Below are 16344 nucleotides of genomic sequence, written 5' to 3' on the forward strand. Positions count from 1 at the left end.
TGAACTGATGTCTAGTCGCTTATAGAACTGGTTATGTGGTTCCCCTTTGGAGATTTCGATCATGGGGAATGGGATTTATTCCTGAAGATACTCTGCTCCTAGAGGGGTTTTGTTATTTATTTTTGATAGGAATGTTTGGTAACTGACTACCTTCCCCCCCCCCAACTCAATTTGGAAAAGTATAAAATAGATGATTATAACCTGTTGTTATTACTTTGAGGAGCCAGTTCATTGAATCTCTGTGACAAATCACTTTTAATTTACTTTTAAAACGGAATGAGTTGTGGAAATTGGAATGCTGTGTTCTTCAATCAAAGATGAAACAGAGATACTTTAAAGATGATTCTCATCAGATTTAAAACAAATTGTATTTTTCTTTATCTTGGGCTGTGTTTCAAAAAGGCTTCATGTGTGCCTTTCCTGGACTTCAACATTGGCATCAGTCCGCTATAAGTCTCTAGGTTATGTGTCCACCTCGGCTTCCTGCTTCCTTGTATATTTTCAAAGGGAAATCCCAGTGAACTGATTTGGACCTGAAAACCCCAGGGCTTGCACGTTTTCTCTGGTCCTGTTCTTGATTTCTTGAAATCCTTGCACTGGACTGGAACCCCCAAAGTTCAAGTGAGCCACTTTTGTGCAGGCTGACCAGTTTTAATTTCATTGTTCTCTACAGGAGACGTGAGTAATACAGAAAAATCCATAAAGAAGTGCCTTCTGATGACCTTCAAGCAGACAGATGAAGGCTTTCTCAAACAAGCATCAAGCCAGTGAGTAGTAAAGAGAGGTGTGACTGATACTCCTTTCTCCACCCACCCTAAAGCTCGATGTATCATCTCTCTTCCTTAGCTTTGCAAGCCATCTTAAAATGCTGTTTGCATGTATATTCCTGGCCTCACGTTTCATATGCTCAAAATTATATTTACCCACAGAGAATAAGCCACTCTCTCAATATTTTTCAGTGGAGGCGACTAAATTCCTGTAGTTAAATGGGGAGCTTTCATTTCTTTTCTGGATTACAAGAAAAGCTTCATCTGTATCATCCTCTTCCTATCCCTTGCATTCATAAAAATAAACTAGGAATGGATCCATTTGAGGGCTGTAGCAAATATTTGAATTTAAGGGATTGGCAATGGTACTAATTACAGTTAGACTCTCTTGGGTGGAGGCAAAAGAAGACAAGACAACAATCGTCTAATGTTTATTTGTGCTGTTTACGTATGGACTATTGCTTTCATGTGTCAGATACTTTTGTCTTTTTATCCCAGGCCTTTGTCCAACTATCAACCTATCACCCCCCCCCCCCCCCCCCCCGCTCACATATATCCACCTATCACTCACCAGGCTTTGTTCTGCCTCTCTTCTTTCTGCTTTCTTTCTCTTCTCCCCACCCACAACCATAATCAGTCTGAAGAAGAGTCCTGACGTAAAATGTAGGTAACATGGACCACCTATCCATGTTGTCCAGAGATGCTGCCTGACGATATGATAGAACTTTATTTATCCACTCAGTTTAGAGATACTTTAGTTTAGAGATGCAAAAATGAAACAAACCTTTTGGTCCGTTTCACACTGACCACACTGACCATCGATCACCCGTTCACAATAGTTTTATGTTATCGCACTTTCTTATCCACTCCCTACACGAGAGGCAATTAAGCTACAAACCCACGCATCTTTGAGATATGGGGAGAAACCAAAGCACCCGATGGAAACCCAGATGGTCATATGTGCAACTTTACATGGACAGCAGCCGAGGTCAGGATTGAACCCAGGTCTCTGATGCTGTGAGGCAGCAGATCTGCGACCTGCATATTTGTGCCACCCTTGGGTTACTCCAACACTTTGTGACTTTTTTTACAGCATATGCTTAATTAGCTGTAGGAGAGGTAGGGGCAGGGCAAGCAAAAACTCTGCAATAATAAAGTGTCTGCATACACGGGTCAATGAACTAACAGGCCATATTGTGCCTTCTCTTTCTGCAGGAAACCTGCATGGAAAGATGGAACCACCGCCATTTGTATTCTACTGGTGGACAAAGATGTATACGTTGCGAACCTTGGTGATAGCAGGGTAGGAAACTCTGTCTAATACCAGTGACCTGTTGCAACATGTTGACGCATGATCATTGAAATATGCCTGGTATTTGCTTGTCCCTTTACAGCTTTTTTTCTTTTTCCTCATCTTTCCTTATTCAATTTCACATGGTTCTCTTTCACCACACCCCAACTCTGAATCTTTTAATGGAAAACAAACAGATTTTACACAGCTGTTTTACCTGTTCATGTTGATCAAAAACTGGGGCAGAGGGGAGCTTTTACTGAGTGTATTATTTTAATAGAGGAGCTTATAGGAGAGGTTCTGACAAATGGTCTGTGACTGGTATGTTAATTCAGTTTTTCTTTTCACACTCACTAACTGACCCACTGAGTATTTCCAGCACTTTCTCCTTTATTTTACAGCATCTGCAGGTTTTGATTTTCAATAGAAATTATGCTGGAATTTATTAATAATAAAGTGGTCACAAGGCACTTAAAAAGTAATAATCAGCATGGGTTTATGAAAGGCAAATTGCATTTGACATATCTTTGAAATTTTGAGGTTTGCAAGTAGCAGAATCTATGTAACTATGCCTGTATGTTGACCAGAAAGATCTTTGAGGTGCCATACCAAAGATCATTAAGCCAAGTTAGAATGCATCGTGTTGAAGATATACTGCTTGAAATACTTCCACTAGCAATTTTCCCTCCATATTGCCCTTGAGAAGTAACCACCTTCTTCGACCGCAGTTGCCTTGCTGACGGTACTCCTACAATACTAGATGGTGCCAGAGCGTGACCAAGAAACATAATATTCCTCTAACAGCCATAGTTGGTGTCATCCTTTTGGCAATATTACTCTACCAAGCCCTCCCCTACTTTATCTGCGCGTGGAACTAGTTTCTTTTCTCTATTTTCCAGTTTTGACGAAGGGTCTGGGACCTGAAATTTTAACTATTTCACCCAATGCTGCCTGACCAGAGTGTTTCCACCATTTTCAATTTTTATATTACATCAAACCAAATATGTCTTCCTGCAGTGTAAAGTTTCCTTCTCAGCGTCACTCATCTTACCAATTTTTGTATTAACTGCAGGCTTCCTTATTGAGTCCCATACGTGTGGGTTCAAATCATTAATGTCTCTCAAAAACCAAGGAACTGCTATCTTGGAACACCCATGGTAAGATTCAATTTGCCCCTCTTCTTGGGTTCCTCAGGATTTTACTTTTTTGATCAGTCTGCCATATGTGACCATACATAAAGTCTATATCACATGCATTGCCCTAATTCACCCTCCTTGTTGCCTCCTCAAAAAATTCAATCATGTTACTCGCATAGCATTTCTTCCTTTAACAAATCCTTGGTGATTGTCCCTGATTTTTGCCCTTCTAAGTGAAGGTTTATTCTGTCTCTTGGTATGGATTCGAATGATTTATTGATGCTATATTAAATTGTAATTATTCTTTTTTTTAAAAATGATAATACAACAATAATCAAGTCGGGTTTGTTGCCAGATGCACAAGTGCAGTGAGGTACAGATACATTGAAAATCTTGTTTGCAGCAGTGTCGGAAGCACATAGAATCAGATAATATACAAAAAGTAAACATAAATCATTCATGAATTCTACAAGACAGTATAAAGAAACAAAATTCCCAAGAACATAAAGAGAAGAGTGCAAGGGGCTAAGCATGCAGCCTTGAGGTGCACGTGTTGATGGTCAGTGAGATGGAATTCATAGATTCAGTTGCAAATGGAGGTGCAGAGGCCCGAATCTTGGAGTTTGGTGATGAATTTGGAGGGAATGATAGTGACAAACGCTGTGCTGCAGCCCAAGAACCACAGGCTGAATGACGTTTCCAGATGGTCCAACCTTCCGGATATTGAACCATCCACAAACAGGTTGTGTAGGAAGGAACTGCAGATGCTGGTTTACACCAAAGATAAACACACAATGCTGTTGTAACTCAACGGTACAGGCAGCATCTCTCAAGAGAGAAGGAATGGGTTATGTTTCGGGTCGAGACCCTTCTTCAGACTGAGAGTCAGGGGAGAGAGAAACTAGAGATATGGTACGTGAAAGCCCTTATTCCACTTTTTTTGTACAGATGAAAAATCTGGTCAGTTTTCTACATTGCTGCAGAGTAGCTGGAGACAAAAACAGTGCTGGAGCTCGGATCTTCAACACTGCTTTCTGGTCCCATGACTGGCGTTTGCTGTTTCTAGCTACTTCAGTTATTTTGTCATTTTATGTGGCGTGAATTAAAAATTTGCTGAAGACTGACTTTGTAATGGAATGAACTACAAGATGAACCTAACGTTAATTGTTCACTCAGCAATTTTGGCAGAAGATTATATGTGCTTCAATTTATCTTTGGTACCTCTGATGGTTGATGTTGAAGATTCTCTTAGGCACCTCCTGCTATTATTATTTTATTTGCCCTCCCCATTTGTGCCTGGATGTGACAGGGCTGCAGAGCAATGATCTCAATGTAGAGTTTTGCCATTATGCAGCTCTGTCTTGTACATGTATTTGCTTATTAGCCCTCTTGCAACCCTGTCATGTAGCTTTGTTAGGCTGTTATTTCATTTTTAGGTATGTCTGTTGCAGCGCCTTCTCCTCTTTATTGATTTTGGTTTGGAGCCAGTGAAGTAGTAATGGCTTGTCATTTCCTCGGAAATGCTGTGTTTTGCAATTTGTTCTGAATATACCCCATTTAGAACAAATATTGTGAAATGTCCTGATGTGAGGGCAGAATTTTGTCTTTACGAGGATCATCTGATCATTCTTGCCAATCCTATTATAGTTAGAAGAAACAGTTTATGATTCAGTGTTTTCCATGTTATCCATAGTTTCCAATCCTCTTGTAAGTCTATCCTCTACAAAGCATTCTGTTACTTTTAAGCTCTGATGAGACGATGGTGATCCACCACCAGCCTCCATAACCTGGCTGAACTTGCCCTCATTTTGACCATCTTTCCACACCCTTCCAAATAAAAGGAGTTTTTGTGAGAACCTATAAAGATTCTTCACACGCTTATCGTTTCATGATTAAGTGCATCTTTTGTTCTAGTTCTATTATAGTAGCCTCGGTCATCCTTTTTGACTGTGCACAAAATCCAATCAATATTGCTGCTAATTTCCATCCTTTCTTTGCTTCCGCAAAGTTAATTTCTGACTTTTTTTCCCCTTCCCTTTTGGCTTTTCCATTCCTCTTCTGAGAGTAAGGCTGTAATTGGTATCCATGGATCATAGCTATCTTGCTTACCTTCTCACAACATAGCAACTGTTCTGACAAATCCGCCTTCCGTTCCAGTATTTCTAGTAAGTGTTCATCCTTTCTGGACACAAAATATTCAAATAATTATTCTTTATTTGTTAGCATTTTCATCTGTTTCACCTTTAGACCCATCTTACATCTTTACTCCAGTTCCTTCTTTTCTCTGCATCTTTAAACTTGTTTTAATGTTAGCTTTTTCTGTTGAAAGGAAATTGGTTTTGTTCCTTTCTCCACAGATGTTGCCTGATCTGCTAAGTACATCCAGCATTTTCTGATTTTTATTAAGGCCATGGAGTTTGCCATCTTAAGGGTTTTTAGAATCCCTAATTTAAATACATAGTTGAAAGTTTTATGATCTATCTATTATCCAGTAAGCAACACAACTTATAGCAAATGCTCAGAGATAAACTGGCTGGAATAGTTTCAATGATTCAATGCCTGCCTGACCCAATGTTATCTATGGCTACCAATGTTATCTCTAGTAGCTTGCAGTATGACAGTAGCTTTTTTGTTCGTTGTCTGAATTGCAGTGAGTTTAAATATATATATTTACATGTTTTAATCTGCAGGCCACTCTTGTGATCTTTATGCTACTGGTTGGTTTCCAATTGTTCACTGTGAAATTATTTTCGTGCATACAGTTCAGTAAAGTATTTCCATACCTAAACACAATCCCCTATTAGCAAAGTGTACAGAAATAGTTCACTTAGACCACATGCAAGAGGCACCATGTTTTGGCTCAATTTTCAAAGTCCAGCCCGCGCTCTAGGTCTTATGAGTAGCGCCCGATCCTGCTGCAGGGCCTCCATCCGTCACCTTCCTTGGATGTCTGGATTGTCCAGCGAACGAGCATTCCTCTCCTCACCCGTCCACCTTTGTGCCTCAAGGTGCCTCCCACAGCTGACCTCCAGTTCATTTTCCTACCAGCCTTGTTCCTCACGTCTGTCGTCACTGGCTCCCTTCACTCCGGTCTTCGAGGGATGAGCAGGGGCTGGCTTGGCGGCTTCCTATGTAAATTTCATGATTTCCTGAGTAAATTTCATGACCTCCTTGCAAACATAGAAGCCCCATATTTAATTGGCTAAGCTGTGCCAGCCACTTCCTAGCCGAACATTGCTGCAATTTTACAACTGGTATATGCGCTCCAGGGTTTCTGTCTATTCATATGGGAGTAAAAGATAAATTGCTTAATTTTTTTGGGATTATTTGTTGATGCAGTGGAGGAGGTGTTAATATTTGCAAGTAATGGAGTTTTAGTTGATTTTTTTTTGGTCATTTTATTTAATGTTTCTGAATGTCAAATATATTGCAAAACATTGGCATGTTTGATAGCTGGCAAAACTGAGAAGCGTGCATTGATGGACACGAGTGGTTGTCAGGAACAGTTTGCTGTCCACTCCATGCTTCCATTACGTTAGCTGATGCCCTGCCACCAGTCGGGGCCTTGTGCTTGTAATCAGGAACTAAGCCAGTCGATTAGCTTTCCAAATCTGACAAGATTATATTCAGGGGAATCTAGGCGGCAATTCTCGCTTGACAAAATCTGAACCAATGGAAATTGGAACTTTGAAATCAGCTGGGTTTTGATTTCAGCTCCTTTTTCTTGAAAGTGTCAACCAATAGTTGATGTACATTGTACATTCAGACACTACCAGCAGGTTAAAGCGTAGACAGATGCCTGTTTTATGCCTCTCATACATGTAGATCAGGTAAAATGAGTGTTAGATTGAGAGTATTGCTCCCTGCATAATGCAAAACAAAAAATCAAACAGTTCAGAATAAGTGCAGTGTAGGGTAGATACCAAGGGTAATTGCTCAGAATATGCTCCCAGCAGCATGTTTCGCTCAGTGGAAGCATAAGATAATCAAAGTGCCTTAAGAGAACCTTTCTGCTTTGTTCTCCTAAAGAATCCCAAAGCAGATAGAATAAAGCTTCCAGTTTTGCCCAGTGAATTAACTCAGTTGCAACTGTGCCACGGGCAGCACGGTGGTGCAGCGGTAGAGTTGCTGCCTTACAGTGCTTTCAGCGCCAGAGACGGGTTCGATCCCAACTACGGGCACTGTCTGTATGGACTTTGTACATGCTCCCCATGACCCGTGGGTTTTCTCCGAGATCTTCGGTTTCCTCCCACACTCCGAAGACGTACAGGTTTGTAGGTTAATTGGATTTCTATAAATGTAAGTTGTCCCTTGTGTGTGTGTGTATAGGATAGTGTTAATTTGCGGGGATCACTGTATCTAAACTCCCAGCGAGCCACGGAGTAGCCGAGGCCGGAGCCCTCGCGGGTCGGAGCCCGCGCACCTTGGGCCGACAGAGCAATACGGCTGGGGCCTGGGTCGGCGCCAGGCATCTAGAGAGGACCCAGCAGCGCTAGTGGAGAGGTCGGCGTGGCGGTCGATGGGAGCACGGACCAACGGACGAGGACGGACCATGTGGAAATGGGGACGCCACTGCTGAGGGAAGGAACAAAGGAGGACCCTGCGTGGGGGGACTTTGAAAGCACCCTTTATGGGCAACTATTTGCATACCTTGAAAATGCAAGCAAAGAATTTCACTGGAACTTGTCATGTGACAATAAAGTATTCAATTCAATTCCAACTAAACTAAACTAAGCTTGAAAGATGAGAACATCACCATAATATTTGCAATTCAAACTTCGTGGTTTGTGCTTTGAGTTCTTCCAATTGCCCCAGATCAGACCAGATCGGACCAAATCATCTTCATTTTAGCGCTTTAAACATGCAGAGATGTTTCCCATCATGCCTATTGAAATAATGCCACATGCTTTCAGAGGTTGTAAGATAATGCTTGCTACTTTGTGAAAAGTTCAATTTTTCTTTAGTACAATCATTTTTGGCTCACTCCATGCCAACCACTGTCACAACCTTCCTTATCTAATTCCACTCATCACCTTCCTTTATTATCAGATTCCTTAACCTGCTGCTCGTTGTCTCCCTCAATCACCTACCACCTCTGCCATTATTTCACCCCTCCCTCCCTCACACAGCTTCATCTCCCCATCAACCCTTTCTTACCTGGATCTACCTTTAACTTGCCAGCTCCTGTCTCATCCCTTCACCTCACCTCTTTATACTATCTATCTCCCCATTGCACTCGGTCCTGTTGCAGGGTCTCCACCTGAAACATCACCATCATTTTGTCTCCGCAGATGCTGCCTAATCCGTTGCGCTCCTCCAGCAGTTTGCTTTTTGCTCCACATTACAGCATTTGCAGTCTTTTGTGTCTCAACTTTCCTACTTTCATGCTGTTAATGTAACAATCTTGACCATCCCATTGGGGCCAGAGCATGAAGGGTCTCGGCCCGAAACGTCGCCCATCCCTTCTCTCCTGAGATGCTACCTGACCTGCTGAGTTACTCCAGCATTTTGTGAATAAATGCTATTATCAGTAATCTCCACAGAAAAGTACACGTAAATTGTGAAGTTTGTTCATGGCTGTAGGCATCCACTGTCACGTAAAGAAGGAAGGTGTGATTCTATTATACCTAACCTGTGGGATGATGATCTAAAATATTGAATATTAATGATCAAGTATGAAGGAATGAGTAATTTCCATGTTTGTATTGGTGAAAACAAAGCAATGCTTTTTATACATCAGCGTGCATCTTGGCTTGCTCAATGTGGATTAATCTATGTACAATTTTGTGTTCGGGAATTATGAGTTCACTGGTTTAGTGCATACAAATCTTAGCATGAAGGACGTGCTTCCTTTGGTGTTAAGCTCAGCAGTGTACAATCTTGGGGTGTCAATGAATGTCCAGTCGGAGTGTGATGAGGTGAACAGTAAATAACCATTTATTGGAGGTAGAATTAACCCTTGCCCATTTTCAGGCTATTCTGTGTCGATTCAATGAGACGAGTGGGAAACTGACATCTGTGCCCTTAGTGAAGGAACATAATCCAATCCAATACGAAGAAAGAATGAGAATCCAGAAAGCAGGAGGGACAGTAAGGTGAGACATAAATTCTAAAGACGTTTCTGAATAAAAGATGGGCAATTGTCAGATTAAATTAAGATCCTGTCAATATTTGTTGTACAAAGAATGGAAGATGGTTCTTGGGATCTGCCTCATCAAGCCTGTTTTGCTAGATTAATGTAAAGTACATGTTCCTGCCTCCGTGAGGTACATTGTCTTGAATGCTCTTACCCAGTACAAAAAAAAAATCTTTTGAAATGTTTAGTTTTGGAGATGGTAGACATCGAATAGTGCTAAATGCGTGTGTAGTGTTCTGAGCTACCTTCAACATCACTGTAAGAATGGAGTGGTAGATGGAAATGGGGATGGGTTTGAGAGTTGGAGTGAAATCTTGTTCTGATTCCAAGATTAATGTGAATTAATATTCATTCACTAACTTTTATTTTAAGATCAGGTCTTATTCATGAATTTGAATTAGCATTTGTATTTATCAGTAACGTGGTAATGGAGGGTAAATATATATTGGTTTAAAATGATTTATCATTTGAGCTGTTATAAATTTCCATGATAAATGATGGAACCAGCTGGGGCTCAACTTTCAGGAGGGTCATCCTAAAGATATTTCTACTCGTGGAGGGGTGAGGGAATGGTGTCTGGAACAATGACAAATACCCCACAATGTTTAGTCTGTCCTTTAAGTATTTTGTGCTATGTTAAAAGTGTAAAGATTTTCTGTTTAACTCCACCTTTGATCATCTTACTCCACAAGTCTGCATTCCATTTCAAATCATGAAGTAGCAAAGATTTACATAGGTCTCTGAATTCTGTCATACTGCTGAATCTGTAGGAAAGAACTGCAAATGCTCGTTTAAACCGAGGATAGACACAGTCTGAAGAAGGGTCTCGAACCAAATCATCACCCATTCCTTCTTTCCAGAGATGCTGCCTGTCCCGCTGTTACTCCAGCTTTTTGTGTCTACATTGATGAATCTTCTCCACGTCCCCTTAGCCCAGTGCTCCAACTGTGCCCACAACTATCCCAGAGTCTAGCAATGAGGTCTGTCTGATGGTAATTGAGTGGAGGCTTGGTCTTCAAACCACTAGGTGAGTTGGGCATCGTGCTCTGCCAGCTGTGAATGTTGCCATTCAATTCGGGTTTTTTTTATTGGATACTCAGAGTATTTAAAAACTTTTAAAATCAAAAACAAACTAAAATACATTTAAACAATAAAGAAAGTTAAAAAACTTAGAAACCATTTATTAACAATTAAAAGTCATTTAAATAAAATTAAAATAAATCTTAAAAAGGTAACATGTCCTTGGTTGCCTACTAAACCTTTACCATTTTGGGAGTTATTAAGCTCTGACAGGACCCAGTTGACAGTTCCCCAAGATACTATCAGTGCCATTTTATCGACTTTAATGCTTCATTCCCTCAAGCACAGCCCAGGCCCAGTTCTGCACACTCTACTCCATAGCCTTCTCTGACATTGCTTCTTTCTATATCTGGTCCGAGGGAAAGCTTTCCCCAATGACATCTGCATCTCCACTTTCAACTTTCCCTGGTTAATTTTGGGCCTGTTTTCTGGAGAATGCAGATGTTTTATGCAGCTCTAAATATTAATCAGTCATGCTCTTGTCTTCACCTTTAATGCCCTTCTCATCATTAAAACCAAAATCATTACATTCCTTTTCTCCCTGGTCAGTTCATCTATTGAAGTCCAAATCGCTATGCCTTTATGCCTCTATCCTGCACACCAGGAGCAATTTACAATTTTACCAGGTCAATCAGTCTACAAACCCGTACGTCTTCGGAGTGTGGGAGGATATCGGAGATCGCGAGAAAGCCCACAAAGGTCACAGGGAGAACATACAAACTCTGTACAGACAAGCACCTGTAGTCAAGATCGTACACGGGTCTCTGGCGTTGTAAGGCAGTAACTCTATAGCTGCGCAACCATGCCGCCTTGCTGATCTCCCATTTTCAACAAGATTCAAATAGTGAAAATCAAATCATTACAGATGCTGGATGTCTAAAGTATACACAGAAAATGTTGAAACGATCAGCAGGTTAGGGGCAATCTATAGCAAGAGAAGTAGAATTGGTAGTTTGGATCAAAGACCCTGCCTGGCCTGTGTTTCCACTGTTTTCAGTATTTAGCCCAAACATCTGTCACTTGCACCAGGACCTGCTTGGTCCTGTGCTCACTAACCTCTGCCTATTCCACTGACATATTAGTTAAAAATTCGACTCCTTATTTTCAAATAATCACATGGCCCTAGCCTTCCTTTACTCTGGAATCCCATAAGGCTTTTGAGCTATTTCATTTTTGTTTCCCCTTTTAGTTTTAATTTACCTACTGTTGGCATTCATTCCTTGAATATCTGGGCTTTGAGATCTGGAATTTCTTAAGTGAATCTCAGAAGATGCCCTTTAAAACCTGCTTCTTTTTGTCCAGGCTTTGGTCATCTCTCCAAATCCTAGCTCATGTTACATATTGATAACTTTTATCAAACAATTCTGTGCAGCACATTGGGATGTTGTACTCAATAAAGACTCCAAATTGACCTTCATTAAGACCAAAATATGCTCTCATAGTGATTAGAATTTTTAGATTTAATGGTTTTGAATTTTTATTACAGTGTCAGTACCTTGTTGTAAATATAATTGGCTCTCAAAGCAACTCTGTAGGTAGAAACTAGGGATCTGCTGCAAGAGTGGTTTTGAAGGTGAGCATCTGATGAACTCTGGCATTCTGCTGGTCATGTCTCTCTTACTCTCTCTTGTTTTCTTTCTCTCTTTAAAATGTCCTAAAATGTCCCAATGGTCAGATTTTAGTTATTAGATATATAGTATCTCCAGAAGTGAGTTTAAACAAGAATTTTGTTTAAATAAAGAACAAAGAATTAAAAACATATCCTTCAGAATAAGTAGGCCAGTAAGTAAACTAATAATAAATGCATTTTAAATTCATCTAATAAATGCATTTTAAATTCATCTAATAAATAGAGGCGTGATAAGGCACCTTGTCCACATGAAAAGTAGACCTTGCACTGTATGGTCCTCCTTGGACCCTGAACAATCATGGGTGTAGTGAGTGTCATCAGGGGGAGGAGCTGGTGCATTAGGTTTTGGAGTTTGAGCAACAGTGATATGGGAGAAGCTTAAATTAGTTCAGCGTATTGATCAAAAGAAAGCATTGGGGGAAAAAAACCCCAAAAGATGCAAAAATTGGTTAGGAGAGAGAAATAGCACCAAAGCAAGGAAAAATAAAGTTTCTGGCCACCGTTGCATTAAGAAAGAGGACAATAACCACAAGCACGTTAAACAAGGCTGGTGACCCAAAATGTCTGCAAATCATGAGTGTTCTGTTTAAAATTCTCTGCCACCTAGAATAATTAAATGTCAGTGTGAAAGACCAGGCTGAAAACATTACAAGTACTGGGTCCTAAATATTCCTGGAATAAAGATGTACAGGAAAGATGGGGAGGGAAAGGAAGGGTTATGCAGAGCTGGAACAATCAAGGCCAGAATCTTTCTGTCAAGAATTACAATATAATAGAAATATAATTTTACAACTGGGGGTATTCTACAGGCTGAGAAGTAGTGGAAAGTATAAAGAAGAACAAATTTGTCGGGAATTTACAAAAACCGATAATGGGGGATAAGTGATCCAATAGAGACTGCAAAGGTAATGACTTAAGGGACAAAGATAGAGAGGAGTTTGGATCACAAAAGTCCCTCATTTTTACTACTCTATAGTTTCTCTTGTTGGTATGAGTCCAGTCCAACAAAGATTGCTGGAGCAGCGAACAATCTGCTGAAGGAACTCAGCGGTTCAAGCAGCATCAAGAGAGGGAAATAAATTGTCCATGTTTTGGACAGAAATCCTGTGTCATGATGGAGAGGAGAGGTCACCAATGCAAAGAGGAGAGGGAAAATGGTGGATGGAAGCCGGGATGATTAGTGGACTGAGAATCCAGAAGAGGGATGTTGCATACCTTAAGTGAAAGGAATATTTCAGTGGCATGGCTTTCTTACAGCTGAAGGCGTCACAGCATTGATCTTCAGAAGGCTGGAGAATGTATCTTTCCTTGAGGTGGTTAAACTCCTGTTAGACATTTTGCTGTGACTTTACCATGTTCTGCAGAAGATGCTGTTATCGCAAAGAGGAGTTTTGATATCATCCCCATGCTTATAAGCAAGGATGCTTGGGAATATATATATATATATTCCAAAGACGATGATTTTCACGGCCACTTTAAAATCATTTATGACCAACATTCTAAGTGGATGTAACTTTTCTCCAGAAATGCCAGCTTGGAATTATTGTGCTGCGAGGTAGAGAAACCAATGGTTTGTACATGAAGCAAGGTCTTATCCTGACACTATGTTATTCATTGTGTTCCTTTGTGCAGCGGCTAATGTTGGTTGTGTCTTCTCAGGGATGGTCGCGTGATGGGTGTTCTGGAGGTATCACGCTCCATTGGAGATGGGCAGTATAAGCGCTGTGGTGTTATCTCAGTACCAGATGTTAGATGCTGTTCTTTAACATCCAACGACAGGTATGGTGGAACCTTTACTACTGTAACTCCTTTGTATTTATTCCTGTTGTGTTGCAGAGTTCCTTTTAAGTCAACCATTTTCTTCTGGGTATAAAGGATGAGGATTGGCATGAACGATTAGACTCCCTATGGAGTTCAGTATCGAACACATCATCTGTTCCAGAAACCAACAACAAGCTTTATTCTTCAGTTTGAAGAAGGGTCTCGACCCAAAACATCACCCATTCCTTCTCCAGAGATGCTGCCTGTCCCGCTGAGTTACTCCACCATTTTGTGTCTACCTTTGATTTCAACCACCATCTGCAGCTCTTTCCTAAACATGCTTTATTCAGTATATAACTAATTTATATTGCGCTTCAGACACACCTACCTTTGCATTTTGGTTTCCAAATTACTTTCTTTCAATTTCCTCAATTTGAGAAAGGCCATAGGATGTAGCCTCAATAAAAATCAACTTTTCTGATGAAAGGTTAGCAACCTGAAATATTAACTCTGTTTCTCTCTTCACTCATGCTGCCCAGCGCACTCGGTATTTCTAGCATTCTGTGTTTTTATTTCAAATTTCCCACAGCTGTGTTCTCTTTGCTTTTGGAATAAGCATCTCATTGTTGTGCCTTTGAGCTGAATACTGTTGAGCAGATTTATTATCCACAGAATGACAAGTGAATAGAAATGATCTAATGAACAATTATACCTTAACTATCATTTTGTGACAGATTCAAAGTTACAGAATTATATAAACAAACTCCAAGAGCTTTAATCTTATGGGAACATATTCGGGTTTGTTGACAGGATCTCTGGCTACTGTTCTGTCTCTGTTTTTAGGTTTACTATTAAATTTAATCATGACAAACTACGAAACATTTTTCAAAATTTGATTAGTATCAAAGAAATTCAACAATATTTTAAATTCGGAATTCCATATGCACAAAACTCATGGAGAATCAGTATTTGAACTGTCCTCGATACTCCACCCTTAGATACCTGGCTAGACATAATAACATGTATCAAAATCTCTGTGGTGTTTTAAGAGAGTGAGAGTCTACTGTGAAATAAATTAACAAAGCCAGTACTTTTGTACATGTTAATAGCTTACATTTGTACAGATGCAACAGAAACTTCACGAAAGGGCTAGGAATATGAAACTGGCACCAAACTTTCAGTCTTGGGTTAAGGAGGTTGGCACAAAATGCTGAAGTAACTCAGCAGGTCAAGCAGCATCTCGGGAGAGAAGGAATGGGTGACGTTTCAGGTCGAGACCCTTCTTCAGATTCAGATTCGGGTCAAGAACCTTCTAAGGAGGTTGGATTTGGTTACCTTTGCTTTTGAAAATATAATGAGGAAAATTCTCAGCCTTATATGAAAGAAGTGGGAAAAAAACTTAGCTGAATCCCAAAATTTAGGGGATGTGTAGGAACCTTGCAGTTTTTGTTGCCTACATTTCTGCATCCTCTTTGGTCACTGTTGTCTAAGGAATTTTAGCCTCTGAAATTGTAATCCAAACCTGCATTGCAAGTGTTACAGAAAATACAGGAAGTAATTGGCAGGTCAGGCAGCATCTGAGGTGAATAAAGTCGGGTTAGTATTTAAATTGTGTGATCTTTCATCAGAATTGGATAGGTAATTTTCCAACTATTCCTAGGTTGCATGAAAGGTTTTTGACATGAGACATTAACTGTGTTTCTCCAATGATGCTGTCTATTTTCAGTCTTTTTTTTTGCTTCCATATTTCCAGCATCAGCGTGTTTTTGCTTTTCAATCCCATATTCTGTTCAGAATATAAGCAACACTTGTGCAGCATTGGGTGAGGGGCTGAGAGTGTCTAACCCATAAATACCCAGTGCCAATTTGTCTGATCCACATGGATTTGTGTAATCCATTTCAATCCAAATATCAAATCCATTGTCTCACTCTATTCCAAATACTGAGTAATTATCCCCTTTCATTCAATCCTTTTATTTCTTAGCATTTATTTTTTCTGGTCTGGGAGTTTTTACAGGAGATTAATCAATGCTAAATGTTACGTGGTTTGAATTAATGTGATGAATGTTTAAATGTGTCCACGAATGTGCAGTTGTGTCTATTGTGGATGAATGTAAAGTTTGTGAAGAGCAGACTTCAGGTACAGCAGGAGTGGGTCAATTCGGATTACAAAACAGAATCATTTCCTATCAGAGTGTATCAGCCTCATGAAATATCTGCTGTGGGCCCGGCATTTCATCCTTGCACATACCAGGATCTCTATGATCCAACATAAATTGCTTAATCTGATTTGGATCTGCCGAACAGAATTGTTTTATGTGTGACAGTGCAAGTACCTTTATCACATTTCAAATGTCACAACTCTAACTGTTCCACAAAGGGTTTTATGTAAACACCTGTCAAGACTCAAACTCAAATGAATATTTCAGCCACTACACTTGAAACGCACAATGACATAGCACAGCAATTTGTGCCATGTGATTCTAAAAGCCACATGCAGACAAGTGAATGAGTGCAGTTAATGTTAAGTTACGTAGTGGTCG

At 40.2% G+C, this 16344-nt stretch overlaps 1 protein-coding gene across 4 annotated transcripts in view; it reads left to right on the forward strand.

Annotated features, from left to right (window-relative positions):
- The window catches only part of ilkap (integrin-linked kinase-associated serine/threonine phosphatase), a 54719-nt gene that overhangs the window by 11565 nt on the left and 26810 nt on the right, over nucleotides 1–16344 (forward strand). For all 4 annotated transcript variants that reach the window (XR_013548016.1, XM_078410706.1, XM_078410704.1 and 1 more), the window contains exons 6-9: nucleotides 674–767; nucleotides 1983–2070; nucleotides 9168–9289; nucleotides 13700–13819. Coding sequence is in view for 3 of the 4 variants with exons in the window: in XM_078410706.1 (XP_078266832.1) it covers nucleotides 674–767; nucleotides 1983–2070; nucleotides 9168–9289; nucleotides 13700–13819 (424 nt within the window). In the remaining variant the exon portion in view is untranslated. The remainder of the gene's footprint in view (nucleotides 1–673; nucleotides 768–1982; nucleotides 2071–9167; nucleotides 9290–13699; nucleotides 13820–16344) is intronic.

This window comes from Rhinoraja longicauda, chromosome 13, assembly GCF_053455715.1.
Source record: "Rhinoraja longicauda isolate Sanriku21f chromosome 13, sRhiLon1.1, whole genome shotgun sequence".
NCBI classification, from domain to species: Eukaryota; Metazoa; Chordata; class Chondrichthyes; order Rajiformes; family Arhynchobatidae; genus Rhinoraja; species Rhinoraja longicauda.